The sequence below is a fragment of the Astyanax mexicanus genome, chromosome 19 (genome assembly GCF_023375975.1).
Source record: "Astyanax mexicanus isolate ESR-SI-001 chromosome 19, AstMex3_surface, whole genome shotgun sequence".
NCBI lineage: Eukaryota > Metazoa > Chordata > Actinopteri > Characiformes > Acestrorhamphidae > Astyanax > Astyanax mexicanus.
Genome location: NC_064426.1, coordinates 37995556 through 38010531, shown reverse-complemented (window position 1 = coordinate 38010531; position 14976 = coordinate 37995556). Strand labels below are relative to the sequence as shown.

The following is a 14976-nucleotide window of genomic DNA, read 5'->3' as shown; positions in this document are numbered from 1 at the left end:
CTTTGGCTCATGGGCTCTAATGGAAAAGTGACCCCCATAGGCTGGCTGATGTCTGCTGTCCTCCTCGCTGCTCCTCAAGGTGTGAGGCTTTAGTCCAGATCACAAAATGAAATCTGAATGTAGCCACAAGTTCATTCATGCAGTCATGCGGTTGATTTGGTTCTAACTGTCCAGTGGGACATTCCTCTAGTCCTTATAGTGGCGGCATAATGCATTATGCATTACATTTTCTAGTTGCACCCTATTTAGTAATGTCCTGATGCTGTGTTGAGGTCTGGTGGAGGCAGAAGAACTACTGGCTAGGAGTTATTACTAACAAATTATTAATTACTTTTAAAAACTGCAGATGTTCATCCACTTAAAGGAGAACTCCGGTGTGAAATGGGTGTACTTTGGGTGTATTAAAACATGATAAAAAGTACTTATCTTTGTTAAATAGCCCACCTTGGCTCTCCCACAGTTTTCCAAAATACAGCATTTTGTGCACTTTGCCCAAACAGCCTGTAGAAAGAGTAAGACAGGGCATATTTGCCACTGCAGATAAATTGCTTTTAAACCGTTATTCAAGTGTTATTCAAAGTAGCTCCACACTTGCTCTACATTGGTAGAGTCCAGAGAGCCCTGACATTTAAAACAAGGCATTTAGAACTTTAAAAAGCGCACAAGAAGTTTATTAAAAGTCACTGTTTTCATTCTACAGCGTAAGTAAATCTCCGGGTGCCGCCATCTTAAATTTAATCACAATAGGGTGGGATCCGCCGAGCACGAACGAATAAGTAGGATAGTTGGGCAGATTGCAAAATTAATTCCTTAATTCCTTGGAAATGCATGAGTTCCTGTGCTCGACGGTTGACTTGTTGTGAATTAAATTTAAAAATGGCGGCACCTGGACATTTATCTACGCTACGGGATGTAAACTGCGGTTTTTAATAAACTTTTTGTGCCGTTTTAAAGTTATTAATATCTCGTTTTAAATGTCAGGAGCTACTTTGAGCCTGAATAACAGTGAAAAAAGTGATTTGCAGGCACAAGACATGCCTCTTCTTAATCAGTCTAAAAGCCTGTTTGGGCAAAGTGTACAAAATGCTGGATCTCAGAAAGCTGCGGGAGAGCGGAGGTGGGCTTTTTAAGATAGGTAAGTACTTTTTTATCATGTTTTTATACACCTCAAGTCCATTTCACACCAGAGTTCTCCTTTAACACTAAATTTTATCTTATGATGCACCAGAGCTTCTTCATGCATTTAGTTAAGATGCAAATTTGATAACTCTTAGAAATCATGGTGGGAATCTAAAACTGATCCTGATTAAGCAACACAGCAAATGTAAAAAGAAAGCATAACCACTCTATTGGGTCCACACCAGTGTGGAACAGTACAAGTACAAAGTACAAAGTTTCTTTAAAGCAGTGCTTTGGGACTGGTTTGGGTTTCCTGTTAATTAAATGCGTGAGTAAGAAGAGTGTTTTAAAACCCTCCACATTACATAAAAAGGCTGTATACCATTAACTGTACTGGATTCCTCACATAGGTTGTTCTTTTGGTTTTAGCAGTAAATGACCACGGAGTGAATGAGTCACTGAAATAAAGCAGTGGCCTGTATTTTCAGGTCCTACATGGCTTAAACGCAGAGCACGTCTCAGGTTTTTATAAGGTCTTCTCTGGACTAGGATCAGGAAAAAACGTATGGAAAGGAAAAGCAGTGTAGAACATGTTCTTTGATCTGTCAGAACAGGAAAAGAGAAACCCGATATCTTCATCAGTGCATTCCTCTGACCCGCAGTGTGTGCACAGGCAAAAACACATACACACACACAAAATGGACAGAGGGGATTTCAGAGAGAGAATAATGTCATATCATGGAAATAAAAAAAACTCTCGTTCATTCCATTTCTGTGCATCACAGCAGTGAAGAGTGCTTTTCTCCCTCCATCTCCGCCTTTCGCATCACTGGCATTTTTCAGCAGGATAATGCTCACCCACACACAGCAAGGGTTTCCCAGGAATGTTCTGCCAGATCTCAACATTTGCTTGGCCTGCCAACTTCACAGATTTATCGTCAATATTTTTTTAGACCAGCTGTATAGTGTAGAGCAGGATCTACAGGCCCAGCTGCTTCAACATCTATGGGTAAATGTGCTGCAGGATGCCACACAGAACATGTACTCCTCTAGGCCCAACCATACAGTATCTCATCTTGTATCCAGGTACTAGAACGGCCTTTCAATTGTTTTAAACTTTCAATTGTATTGTTTTAATAGTTGTAAACTTATCCTATAGTCCTATCCGGACGGGATTAGTTTCTCAGGGGGTCCTGAGGCCATTTTCTCTTTTATAAGGGGTTCTCTGTGATTTTATTCCTGTCTGAAATAACCATTTATGTTTTTTTCAGATGTCCTCTAAGAAAATTACAGGCTGAATTATCTACTGTTTTTCGCTGACATCCGTCGTCCTCCAGTAGCTAGCTGTTTGTCCACTGCAGCGCACCATAATTACACTTTGGGCGTAGTTTCCACGGAGATCCACATAAAACACAACAACAAGTGGAAATGGAGGAGCTACTGAACGCGATGCCATGTGACTGAGAAAGCCTAAAAACACACTGGTCCTCCTGTTTTTTCCATTGAAGTCCAGATGCAGGAGTTTTATCACTGAGTAGAAGTGTAAAATATTTTTCACAGACTTCCCCCTGAGAAACTAATCCCGTCCAGATAGGGCTTTTGACTCTAATATTGTAATCCTTAACATATATCATCATCACATTCACACACATATAAAGACTTGCATTCCACTTCAATCAATTTTTTATTGTAGATGCACATCTTACCTGTTTGGAGCCTCGCCTGCACTACGGGAACCATTAGGACTGGGACTGTTGAAGAAAGTGTACAATAATAACATATGAATTCAATTAATTTAATGCCCAATTCAAAAATTTGTCTGTGATTGAGAGTATAACGCAACATTCACATTACAAAGCACAGAGTATGATTTGAATCATTATGGGCCCCTATTCTGGTGATCTATAGGTGAGTCTTCAACAGTGCAGATATATTTATGGCGTGTCAGTGTGTCTTTGCTGTCGAAATGAAAAGTACACCTTGCGCGGCTCAAAAAGCGCAAAAGGCATGCACTTATTCATTTAATTAATTGTAGGTGCGTTTTGGTTGTAACGTGAAATAAAACCAATGCGTGTTACTTGCAATTCTCTTTTAGAGCCAGGTGCGCTCTGACGTTGGTGTTACCAAGATAGCAATGAACTTCTGATTGTTGACTGTTATCAAGGTTCTTTTCAGTCAGTGGAGCACCTGTGTTTTCCATGGCCAAGATAGCAATACGCCATAAATTTACCTGAACACACCTCACTTCCGGACCACCACGTCCATCAGCATAGATATATTTACAAGCAATATTGCTATTTAAATGACACAGGTGTGAAAGACGTAAAAATAGACTGTTGGTGGATTGTAAGATAGCAATGAGCATCACAAAGCATCTTACTCAAAGTGTAAGATAGGACCCAAGAACCTTGTAATGTGACTGTATACAATATTATGTTTAACATGGACAGAAATGGGGCAGTTCTTACTTGAGGACGAGGTGCAGGTTGGCCGAGAGTCGTGGGTCAGTGAACTGCGTGGTTCTGTTGTTGTGGTCCACAAAGTAAACCCGGCCTGTGGCTGTGTTCCTGATCTCCCAGCCTGGAGGCAGAGGTCCCAACTCCTCACAGTTCACATTACTCAGATCCCTACAGAGAGAGAGAATGAGAAGAGAGAGAGAGAGAGAGAGAGAGAGAGAGAGAAATACATAAAGTAAGGAATGCAAGCAAACCAAAGAAAAAAAAAGAAAGGCACAAAACAGGAAAACAAACAGACAAGATAAAAAATCTCCAATAAAAATCTAAAGAAATCACAGTATAATTCACTGCAGTGGACTACTCTCTTTTTGTCCACTTATGCCAAATGTAAGATTCCCACAGTAAAGGGTAATACGTGTTAGGTGCAAAACGCTGTGGAGGGCACAGTGGAAAAAACACACACTGCTGACACCCGCTCTGCTCTCTCTAGGGACAGATTCTCACCCACGAGGATGCTATAAAAACTCTAAAAATAGCACTTGGATAACCTAAATTTAGCTTTAAATGACGAATCAACACCACAGAAAACAGCTGACCACAGCTCTTCTTTGTGTCAAGGCACATTTCTGCTATAAAAAAATGCTGTTCTAATCCAAATAATGTCACAGTGTAAGACTTGTGTACGATTAGAGTTCGTAACAACCATTAAAATGAATGTAAGAAGGGCCAGAAATAGGTATATGGTGGGGAGGAGTGTTACCTGGGTACTCTGGGGTCGTGCCACGTGCTGACTCCTGTCTGGGTGTGCAGGAAGTACACCTGACCCTGCTGTGTGGTCCGTTGCTCTGTGAAACAGAATCAGAGAGAGGAGTGTAGGGTAAGTCAGAGCTGGCAATACATATGCCTTTATTGGATAGCTAATGAAAAAAAAACTAATACATAATAAACACAACATAAAGATGGATTAGCAGCATTTGTATGTGTATACCACCTTAACCTTCCCTTTACTTCAATATAAATACATGTTTATAGATTACCATCGCGCTATCTCTTTCACCATTCAGAGGGGAGTATATTGGACTGTATTCTGCTGTGTTAAAACAAACTACGTGGGATGAACCGCTAGCTAATATCGCCCTGGCTTAACTGAACACTTAGGGTTTTGCAGTGTACCGCTAGCAGTTAGCCACTAAGGCTAATGCTCCAGCCTTAGTGCTGGAGAAATTCAGGAATCTAAGCTTACTGCAAAGAAACTCACTCAAAAAAAAAAAATCAGGCGAGAAATGTGTAGATTAACATCCAGCGCTCGTTTGACTTTAAAAGAAAGTATTTTTATTACAGTTTTTTTATTTAGCTTAGCTTTTCTTAAAAAAACATTTCTTAACCCCCCACCACCACCTGGTGGCAAGAGCTGCTGAATTAGAAGTTTATTATAGTCTCTCTTAAAATGTGCCTTATAATCCGGTACGCCTTATATATGAAAATAGACCAGAAAATAGATGTTTATTGATAGTGTGCCTTATAAAACGGTGCACCATATAGTGCGAAAAATACAGTAGGTTAAAAAACATGTTTTCTAAACCTGTAGCGCATCTGTGTCTGGAAAAAATGGCATTTTTGAGGAAAACAGGTTGTCAGAGAGCTGTGTGTGTGTGTGTGTGTGTTTCATTGAGAGCTCATTTATCATTGTTGACAGAGATTTTCACGGAGGCGAGATCCCACTGGCTTTCCTTTTGACACGCAACGCCCCGTTTTACACACACACACACACACACACACACACACACACACACTTATTCCACATTACGTGTACTTAACCTCCACTACTCTCTCCATGGACACATGCATACAAATGCACGAGTGTGTGCGTGTGTGTGTGTGTGTGTGTGTGTGTGTGTGTATAATCCCCACCCTGTTCTGTCTCTACGGTTGCATCCCACAGGATATGCTGACTCACGTGTGAACACACACACACATACACACCTCTGCTCTATTAGACCTCTATGTGCCCAAACTCTCTTTCTTGCAAATACGCACCACACACACACACACACACACACACACACACATTCTCTCTCTTGTTCCATATGGACCTGCCTTGTCTAACCCTGCACTGGTGATGACAGCGTGTCAGAGAGAGATATTTCAGACACATTGTTCTCTCCACAGAGCTACAGCATCACTCCAATTCCCTCAGCAACACCGCTCACTTCCACACGCCAAGCAGCTCCCTGCACCATGTCTGTGTGTGTAAGTGCATTCCTCTGGCAGGCTGAAGGTATGAGTCCTCTGGTGTCTGTGTGCACAGTGAACTCACCACATCCCCTGGGCATATCAGTGGATATAGAAAGGGTTGTTTGTGTGTGTTTTTACACGATAACTGTGCATAGATGTTTAATCTGAAGATGTTAATTTGATTTTACTGAATTCAGAAAGTGAATGAATTACATTACACTTTTAAAGCTACTTTCTGGACAGCCAATTACATTTTATAATTATTTTTTTTACATACAACCCATTATACTCAGCACACATCCACACACACACACCAGTGAGAAGCATCAGTCAATCACGCACAGCATACTCTCAACCAGAAACCACCGTCCATTGTGAAGAGTTGACCCAGCACAAAGTGCCAATCCATATTTTAGTATACGGTCATACAAAATTAGATATGAGACTGGTAAGGAGATTACCTTCCAGCAAGACGATGACCCTAAACATACAGCCAGACTTACAGTGAAATGGTTTAGATCAAAGAATATTTATGTGTACATTGCTGTACACAGACGCTCTTCATCCAACCTGACTAAGCTTGAGCTGTTTTATAGAGAAGAATATTCAAAAATCTCAGTCTCTAAATGCGCAAAGCAGTAAGCAGAGACAAATCCCAGTTATGTGCTACTTTGTGTTGGTCTATCTTAACTTAAAAACTCTATAAAATATACTGAAGTTTGTGGTTGACAAAAGGTGACAAAATGTGAAAAAGTATATCAGTGGGCCTGGAGGAGAATTCTCTCATTTTCTACAAAGAAATTTCTAAACTGTATCAAAGTAAAGTAACTAGTGGGGTTCTGAGTGGTCTAGCGGACTTGGGTGCTGCCACTGTGATCGGGAGATCGATCATGCAGCTTCGAATCCCGGTCAAAAAAAACTGAAAACTGTATTTTTGGGTGAGTAAAGCACAAAATGAAATGCAGCTTGCCATCAGCTGCTGGAGCCCCGAGAGAGCACAAATGGCTTTGCTCTCTCTGGGTGGGTTGATGTCACTGTTTCTCCTCATCACTCCAAATGGTGATGTCGATCAGCACAAGGCATCTGTGAGCTGATGTATCAGAACCGAGTCGCTGCGCTTTCCTCCGAATGCACTGTGATGCTACTTGGTAATGCAATTGGCCAGATAATATGGGAAAATAAATTAAATAAAGTACTGTAGCTGTTCACTAACCGTAGCCCTCGGGTAGGTCTGGAGGAGTGTGGAGATGAGTTCGGCTCATGTAGTTTCTGTGTCTCTGGGAGCGGACGCGCCTCTCCTGAACCCGCAGGTCACCAGCCTGCACACCTGCTGCACCATTAGGGGTCATAATGGGAGTGTTCTCATCCACCAGACAGCTGAGCGGCCGACCGGGGCTCGAGTACTCTGATGCCGGCCTGAGAAAGCGAGAGAGAGAGAGAGAGAGAGAGAGAGAGAGAGAGAGAACATGTGTGCGTGTAATTATAAACAATTATCTGATTAATCATAATCAAATAATTACTTAATTATGTGCAAAATTAAATATAATTACACAACTCATTATAATAATGACAGATTTTTTTTTTCTTTAAAAGGAAGCTTGTGATGGCAAAGCATGAGGTTGGCAATATGGTAACATTTTAAGATTCACCAGTAGAGCTTTCTAATAGATTCTGGAGCATTGCTGTTTGGATTTGATTGCATTTAAAGACAAGAGTGTTAATGATGTGAGGATGCTGGATGACCATCACCCCTCCACATCATCTCATCTTAACTCCCAACTTCTGACTCATCCCAAAACTACTGGATGGAATACCATCATCATTCCAGAGAACATCGCTCCCTTGGCATTAGACATTAAAATTATGTTTAATTATCTGCCTTTGAAAGTTCTCTTTTATGAGCAAAACTTCTCAGGGACCCACAAGCTCTCTGTGAGTGCATTTGCACAACTGTGTCAGCAGTGGGTGCAAATTAGAAAAGTCTGGACCATAGTCCGCACCATGGTTTTTGTCTTTTTACATTGTATTATAATTATATTGTATTTGTTTGGGTTAATTGTAAACATATGCACACAGTTCGGTTTCACACTGCAGTTTAGTGAGCAGAATAAATAACTTTACTACCTATCCTGTCACTGTCATCAGCGGTGGGGGCGGAGTCTCTCTATGCTTCATATTAAAAATAGATTTGTAGAATATTAGTTCCTTTTATTTCGGTTTTGAAATAAGGGTTAATCTACTGTTACAGCAAATAAGATGAATTCCCAGTCCAAGCTTTTGTGTTCATACTGCTGTGTGACGTTCTGCACGACTTGGGGGGGGGGGGGGGGGGGGGGGGGGTGCATAATTTGGCATAACACCATAACACCAATATAACTGGTTCAGCTCCCTATAATTGGTCTGTTTTTTTTCTGAACCATCTAGAAAAGTATTTTACACTGCAGAAGAACCGGACCTTAGTTCAGTAGATCCGGATTGAGAACACCTCTTTTGCTCAGACCAAAATCTAGTCCTCCGGTCTGGACTGTGATTCACCTCCTCTTTCACACCTGCTACTGTGGTTCGGACCCAAATTAAAGAGTCCAAAAGTCCGGACCAAACAAAGCAAATGCAAAAGCAGTTAAGCCTTAAGTGATGGTTAAGCCAGTTAAGTGGCTGAACACATTTAATAGAAGTAGTATCCACAAACATTGGGACACAAAGTGTGAGATAAAGTAAGCACTTTATCTAGAGCTTCTGCTTTACTGGATTAGCTCAGAATTCACCCACTTTTAAATTAGCATAAATTAAAATCCAGAACTATTAAAAATCCAGGCGTTATATAAATGAAGTCAAGGTCTAATCTGTGTGCAGAGGAAAACGTATGAGGGCCATCTGAGGAGGCTTCATCTGCATTTTGTGAGGTTTTCAACAGGCCGACAGTCAGAAGAATATAAAGATTTGTCTTTTGTAAACTCATGGATAGGCTGCAGGGCACTGAACCACATCCTGAGGGCAGACAGTGTGTGTAAGTGAGGTGTATCGTTAGTGTCTGATGATGAAGATGTCTGCCTGCAGTGGAGGGTGAAGAAGAGTCAGCACTAGCTATTACAGACCCTGCTTCAGTCTGATTGGTTTACACACACTCACTCACACATTCCACGGTCACCCGAGTGATGATTGTGTGTCAGTGTCTCTCTTGACAACATAATATTTGTGGGTCTGCAGTGACTAAATATGACTCAGTGTGAGATTATGCTGCAAAATACAGTTAATACAGTGTCTCACCAAACAGTTCATATTTCAGATCCTAGGATTAGAGTCTTAAAAGCTTTTATTCATCTTACTGCAATGAATGACTTCATAACTACTGTAAGACTACCACAGTGCTTCCTGGAATCAGAATTTTCTATATTTCTGAATTAATTTAACAGAACTTTATGAGATTTCTGCACAACCATCTCTGTATTTAGTAGGGGTACAACGATGTACTCTGTTCACGATTCAACTTGATTCATGATACCACTGTGAGACCCCCATCCACCACCATAACAAATAAAAAAACACTTGTGCAATTGGCTTCATTCTCTGTCCTTTGCTTACGCCCGCTGGTTCTAGTGTGATTTCGACCTTTGGTGTTCAAACAACACAACTGCATAACAATTTATAAACAGAACATAAAATCGTATGTTCCCACGATGCACATCGTAAATTTTTTCCACTGCGTTACATTTTTTACACCCCTAGGGTGTAAAGATAAGCCTCTTCCCCAAGTCATTTGTCATACTTTAAGTCATGCCTTGCAGACTACCTTCACAGCATATACAGTACAGGCCAAAAAATTGGACACACCTTCTCTTTTTTAATGCGTTTTCTTTATTATTTTCATGACTATTTACACTGTAGACTCTCACTGAAGGCTTTAAAACTATGAATGAACACATGTGGAGTTTTATGTACTTAACAAAAAAATGAGCTGAACCTCCACAGTCACCGGACCTGAACCCAATCCAGATGGTTTGGGGTGAGCTGGACCGCGGAGTGAAGAAGGCAAAGGGGCAACAAGTGCTAATAAACACCTCTGGGAACTCCTTCCTTCAAGACTGTTGGAAAACTTTTCATTTCAGGTGGCCACCTCTTGAAGCTCATTGAGAGAATGATGCCAAGAGTGTGCAAAGCAGTAATCAGAGCAAAGGGGGGGGCTATTTAGAAGAAACTAGAATATACTTTTTTTTTTTGTTAAGTACATAAAACTCCACGTGTTCATTCATAGTTTTGATGCTTCAGTGAGAATCTACAATGTAAATAGTCATGAAAATAAAGAAACGCATTAAAAAAGAGAAGGTGTGTCCAAACTTTTGAAATCAGAAACTCTGATTTTAGATTAGCTGTCACTCACCTGGTGGGTCTCTCCCACTGCGTGCTGCGTGTGATGTGGTTCAGGTACTGGATTCGACCCGATGCAGTTCTCCTCTCCTCCCAGCTGCACAACACACACACACACACACAGACATTAGTTCAAAATTCACAATTTAATTAAAGATCTTTTCAGACTGAGTCTAACTAAACTAATAAAACCACCTAAAGGCACATCACATTTTTTAAAAGGAAAACACACATAGGGCCCTATTTTAGCTATCTATAGGCGACCTGTCAATTGCAAACCATGCAGCTTGATTCTGGGTGTGTCTGTGTGTCTTTGCTATAGTAACAACAGGAAAAGTACACCTTGTGTGGCTTGAAACAAACAAAAGGCATGTACTAATTCTCCTAATTAAACATGGTTGTATTTTGGGCGTAATGTTAAATAAACCAAAAATAAAATGTGACTTTGGCGTATTGCTATTTTAATGGTGTAGCTACCTGGACATGTCCAACGTTTCTTAGCAGAGGAAATGGACCTGCTTGTTTACACTCGTTCATTCTAATTATTCTTGATGTAAAAGTTTACATAGCTGCCAACAGGCATGTACCATGTATGCATAGGAACTGGGGGGGGGGGGGGGCAAATTAATGCCAAAATAGCAATGAATGTCTGACTGTTATCGTCTGTCTAGGCTGCATTTAGTCAGTGTAGATATATTCACAAGCACTGTTGCTGTTCAAATGACGCAGGTGGAAGGTGTAAAAAATTAACCGCTGGCAAGGTAAAAGATAGAAATGTGCATAAAATAAGCCAATTTAATCAGTGTCTTTCATACAAGGCCTAAATATGTATATATATTAATTAGAAAAACTCACCCATCAGGTAGATCATTATCAAACAGACGACTGCAGTCCACCACCGGCCCACCACTTCCGATTCTGTCTCTGGACTGCAGGCTCACTGCACAAAACACACACACACACACACACATATGCACACACACACATACACAAGCTCAGAAAGGAAGACATCAAATATAAGATTCACAACACTCATCCAGAGGTTGAACTCTACAACCTGCAAGCATATCATTCAAATATTAAAGGCACTCCCCAAATCTTCCAAAAGCTCCTGAATAATGAAAGAGTTACGAGGTGAACTGAGCCACTCAGAGTAGTCTGACGTAAACCACTCTGCTCTGCTCTGTTCTAGAGAAACTTACTGAGGGAGAAATATTTAACTACTGTAAGCTGTGAGGTGTGGCCTCTTATTCACCAGCTGTCTCTAACCCAGATTACATGCTATCACAGTTTAAGAGTCTGAGATCATTATGCTTGCCCATTTTGCAGCTTTTAATACATCACGTGACTGTTTACTTGCTGTCTAATTTACCACCCCTTAACTGTAAAGATGCTATGACCGGGGTGTGTTTGCATATTTAATGTTGTTAAGAATATCTTTTTTTATAGCATTTCTTAAACATTATGGTTTCCCTAAACTAAAAATTAGACTAATACAGTACCAATCAAAAGTTTGGACCCACCTTAAATTCAGTGGTTTCTCATTATTTTTAAAACTTTCTGCATTGTAGATAATTTCTTAAGACATGGAATATTTAGTAAAAACAAAGTGTAAAACAAACCAGAATATGGACTAAGGCGCTGCCACTATGATCAGGGGACCGCCAGTTCGAATCCTGTTCATGTAGCTTGCCATCAGCTACCGGAGCCCTGAGAGAGCACAATTGGCCTTGCTCTCTCTGGGTGGGTAGATGGTGCTCTCTCTCCCCTCATCACACATAGGGTGATTAGCTGATGTATCAGAACTGAGTCGCTGTGCTTTCCTCCGAGTAGTAGCGCTGTGATGCTTCTTGGTAATGCTGCAACAGCAGCAGTTCAAAAAGAGGCGGAGTCTGACTTCACATGTATCGGAGAAGGCATGTTCTAGTTTTCACCCTCCTGGTGTGTTGGGGCATCACTAGTGATAGGGGGAGTCCTAATGGTTGAGTTGGGCAATTGGCAGTGTAAATTGGGGGAAAAAATGGGTTAAAATAAAAAAATAAGATGATAGATGTTTTGAAAGTATCTCCTCTTGAACATCTCCACTGGATTTTCTCAGTCAGCTTTATGAGGTAGAGTCACCTGGAATTCAGGCTTTCAGTTAACAGCTGTGCTGAACTCATCAACAGTTAATTACTTGAATTTCTTGTCTCTTAATGTGTTTGAGAGCATCAGTTGTAAAGTTGTGACAAGGTAGAGTTGGTATACAGTGAATATCCCTTTTACAGTAAAGACAAAAAAAAATACTTTAAGGAATGAAGGTCAATCAAACAGCACCACAAATAAGACCACTTAAATGCTTCACAGAGTATTTTGGTTTTTTTAACACTTTTAAGTTACTACTTTATAGTCTGGATGACTTTAGTATTCATTTACAATGTAGGATGACCACTGTAAAATGTTGATAAAAAGTATGTATTCAAAAAGAACGTTTCACATCAAAATACACTGGATAGTTGCATTTACATTCAGAATTTAAATGAACTAATATTTATAAGTAAAAAAGTGTGGTGAACTGAAGAGTGGAGACTCCTTCTTCAGTTCACAGGGTTAAATCTGAGTGATGTTTAAACAGCTCAGTAATCTCTGCCACATTTCAGCTTTATGACTTATGGGTGGCCTATTTGGCTCTGAGAGCAGCCTTTCACAAGAGCATGTGAGGGATGAGGGATGCCTTCCAGTGACCATTAGCAGTGGTACGAGGTGCAAACCATCTGTGAGCTCTGACAGACTGGAGACGGAGACTCGCACGGAGGCCAGGCACGTACGCCGGCGTCTGCTTCAGAGAAGAGCTGTGCTTCTGTAATTAGAGAGCACCACCAGCGCTGACATCACAGGAAGCGTTTATTTGAAGCACAAGTTGCTACAGAGGAGACTGTGACTAAAGGCTTGCTCATAAAGCTGGGTGTCAAGCTCATGTCTGCACTGCGGGTCATGCTGGCGGTTTACAGGGCACAGGCTGCCTGCGCTCTTAAACCGGACCAGAGCCGGGTTTCAGGTTGCTGTCGCTATGCACCTCTGGGTTCAGCTCAAGTTCATCTTAATATGGGCATGTTTTCTAGCCAGGGCTCGGAGTATCAACAGTCCTGAAAAATGTGGAACAAAGACGTTCACATAAAAAATACGAGATTATCTTCTCTAGGGATGCACCGAATTGTTTGGCTGAAACCAAAAGTGAACAAAATGGATAAAAATTTAATATGAACACATTTTCATTGCATTTTGCATTTTTTTCCACCACTGAATAAACTAAATACCCTAAATATATTAATCAAAGAAAAGTTACAAAACTACACATTATAAATAGTTATTGAACACTTAATTTAGTTAGTATCCCAGCAGACATACCAATAATGCACAATACATTTATCTCAGAAGTGCTATTTTAATCATAACTTTACCTAAAGAGTGCAATTTTAGTCATACATATACCTCAGTAGTGCTAGTCAAATCATAAATGTACCTCAGGAGTGCTATTCTAAATCATACGGAATACCTAAGCAGTGTTATTCTAATCATAAATGTGCTTAAGTAGTGCTTTTCTGATCATAAATTTAACTCAGGAGTGCTATTCTAATCAATTCTAACAATCTAATTTATTTAGAAATTTACCTCAGCACTGTTATTCTAATCATGAATTTTCTTCCACAATGTTATTGTAATTATAATAACCTCACTATTACTATTTAGGTCATACATGTACCTCAGTATTGCTATTCTATTGATACATTTATCCCAGCAGTGTAATTATAGTCATAAATTTACCTCAGCTGTGCACTTTTCGTCATAAATTTACCTCAGCAGTGCTATTCTATGGCTAAGTTAACGTAACTAGTCAGCTAACTTTACTATCCAGGCCATAAACAGCTAGTATCTTTCTACTGGAAGGCAGAATGTTTGTGAAGAGGTAGTAAACCATAGAACCATAGATAGAAAATTTGATAACTGAAGCTGAATATTTTATTTTACATTTGATACATGTGAGTACAGCATAAAAATGAACTTAAGTATTAAGGTTAAGGAAAACACTGCAGTATAACAATATGATGTCCTTTTTATTTATGCTTTTTACTTTCTGTATGACAATAAAAGTAGTTTTTCTTGCAATATTTCAGCCAAATTATTTTAGTTGCCAAATATTCAATGCACCCCTTATTTTCTCCTCATTTTATTGGCTACAAATGATGATGAGCAGGTAGTTATTAAATATAAGGAAATACTTATCCTAACCTAACGTATGAGCCTTTTTCCTCCTTTTCACCTTGAGGTGTTTGTCTCATCACCCTCTGTATAAAAGAGGGGGTTTAACAGTCATTACAGGGCAGCTCCGGCGGTCCCCAGAGCTGGGCTGACTCACAGGATGAAAGGCAGATGTGGCAGGTTGAGTGGGAAGACAGGAATGCTGGAAGGGGGGTCGGCTCGTCTGAAGAATGAGCAGGGGTGGTTTATATTGCACGCGTTCATTCCTTCTAGCCAATCAGGTAGCCGTATGAACAGAATAAGGTGTAGCCGAGAGTGAAGGCTTTTTATCCTCAAGAAGCATCAACCAACCACTGAACTCGATTCAACCTGCTAAAACTGAAACCTGCAGCAGATGGCCATGATGGAGATCTAGAGAGAAACTAAGAGTGTCTTTATATTTTATTTTTTTTTTGGGGTTCACTTTACTTTAAACCATTATGTAAATCCAGAAGATGAATAAACGTTACACAGAATAAAAACTATGATCTTTTAAAAGGAAAACTAACGTTTGGTCCCACTT

At 40.2% G+C, this 14976-nt stretch overlaps 1 protein-coding gene across 1 annotated transcript in view; it reads right to left on the bottom strand.

Annotated features, from left to right (window-relative positions):
• smurf2 (SMAD specific E3 ubiquitin protein ligase 2) overlaps nucleotides 1–14976 on the bottom strand; it is an 83449-nt gene that overhangs the window by 20693 nt on the left and 47780 nt on the right. The window contains exons 6-11 of the mRNA XM_049467631.1: nucleotides 11031–11115; nucleotides 10189–10272; nucleotides 7024–7226; nucleotides 4336–4420; nucleotides 3588–3746; nucleotides 2826–2870 (exon numbers count right to left, since the gene is read on the bottom strand). Coding sequence (XP_049323588.1) covers nucleotides 2826–2870; nucleotides 3588–3746; nucleotides 4336–4420; nucleotides 7024–7226; nucleotides 10189–10272; nucleotides 11031–11115 — 661 coding nt within the window. The remainder of the gene's footprint in view (nucleotides 1–2825; nucleotides 2871–3587; nucleotides 3747–4335; nucleotides 4421–7023; nucleotides 7227–10188; nucleotides 10273–11030; nucleotides 11116–14976) is intronic.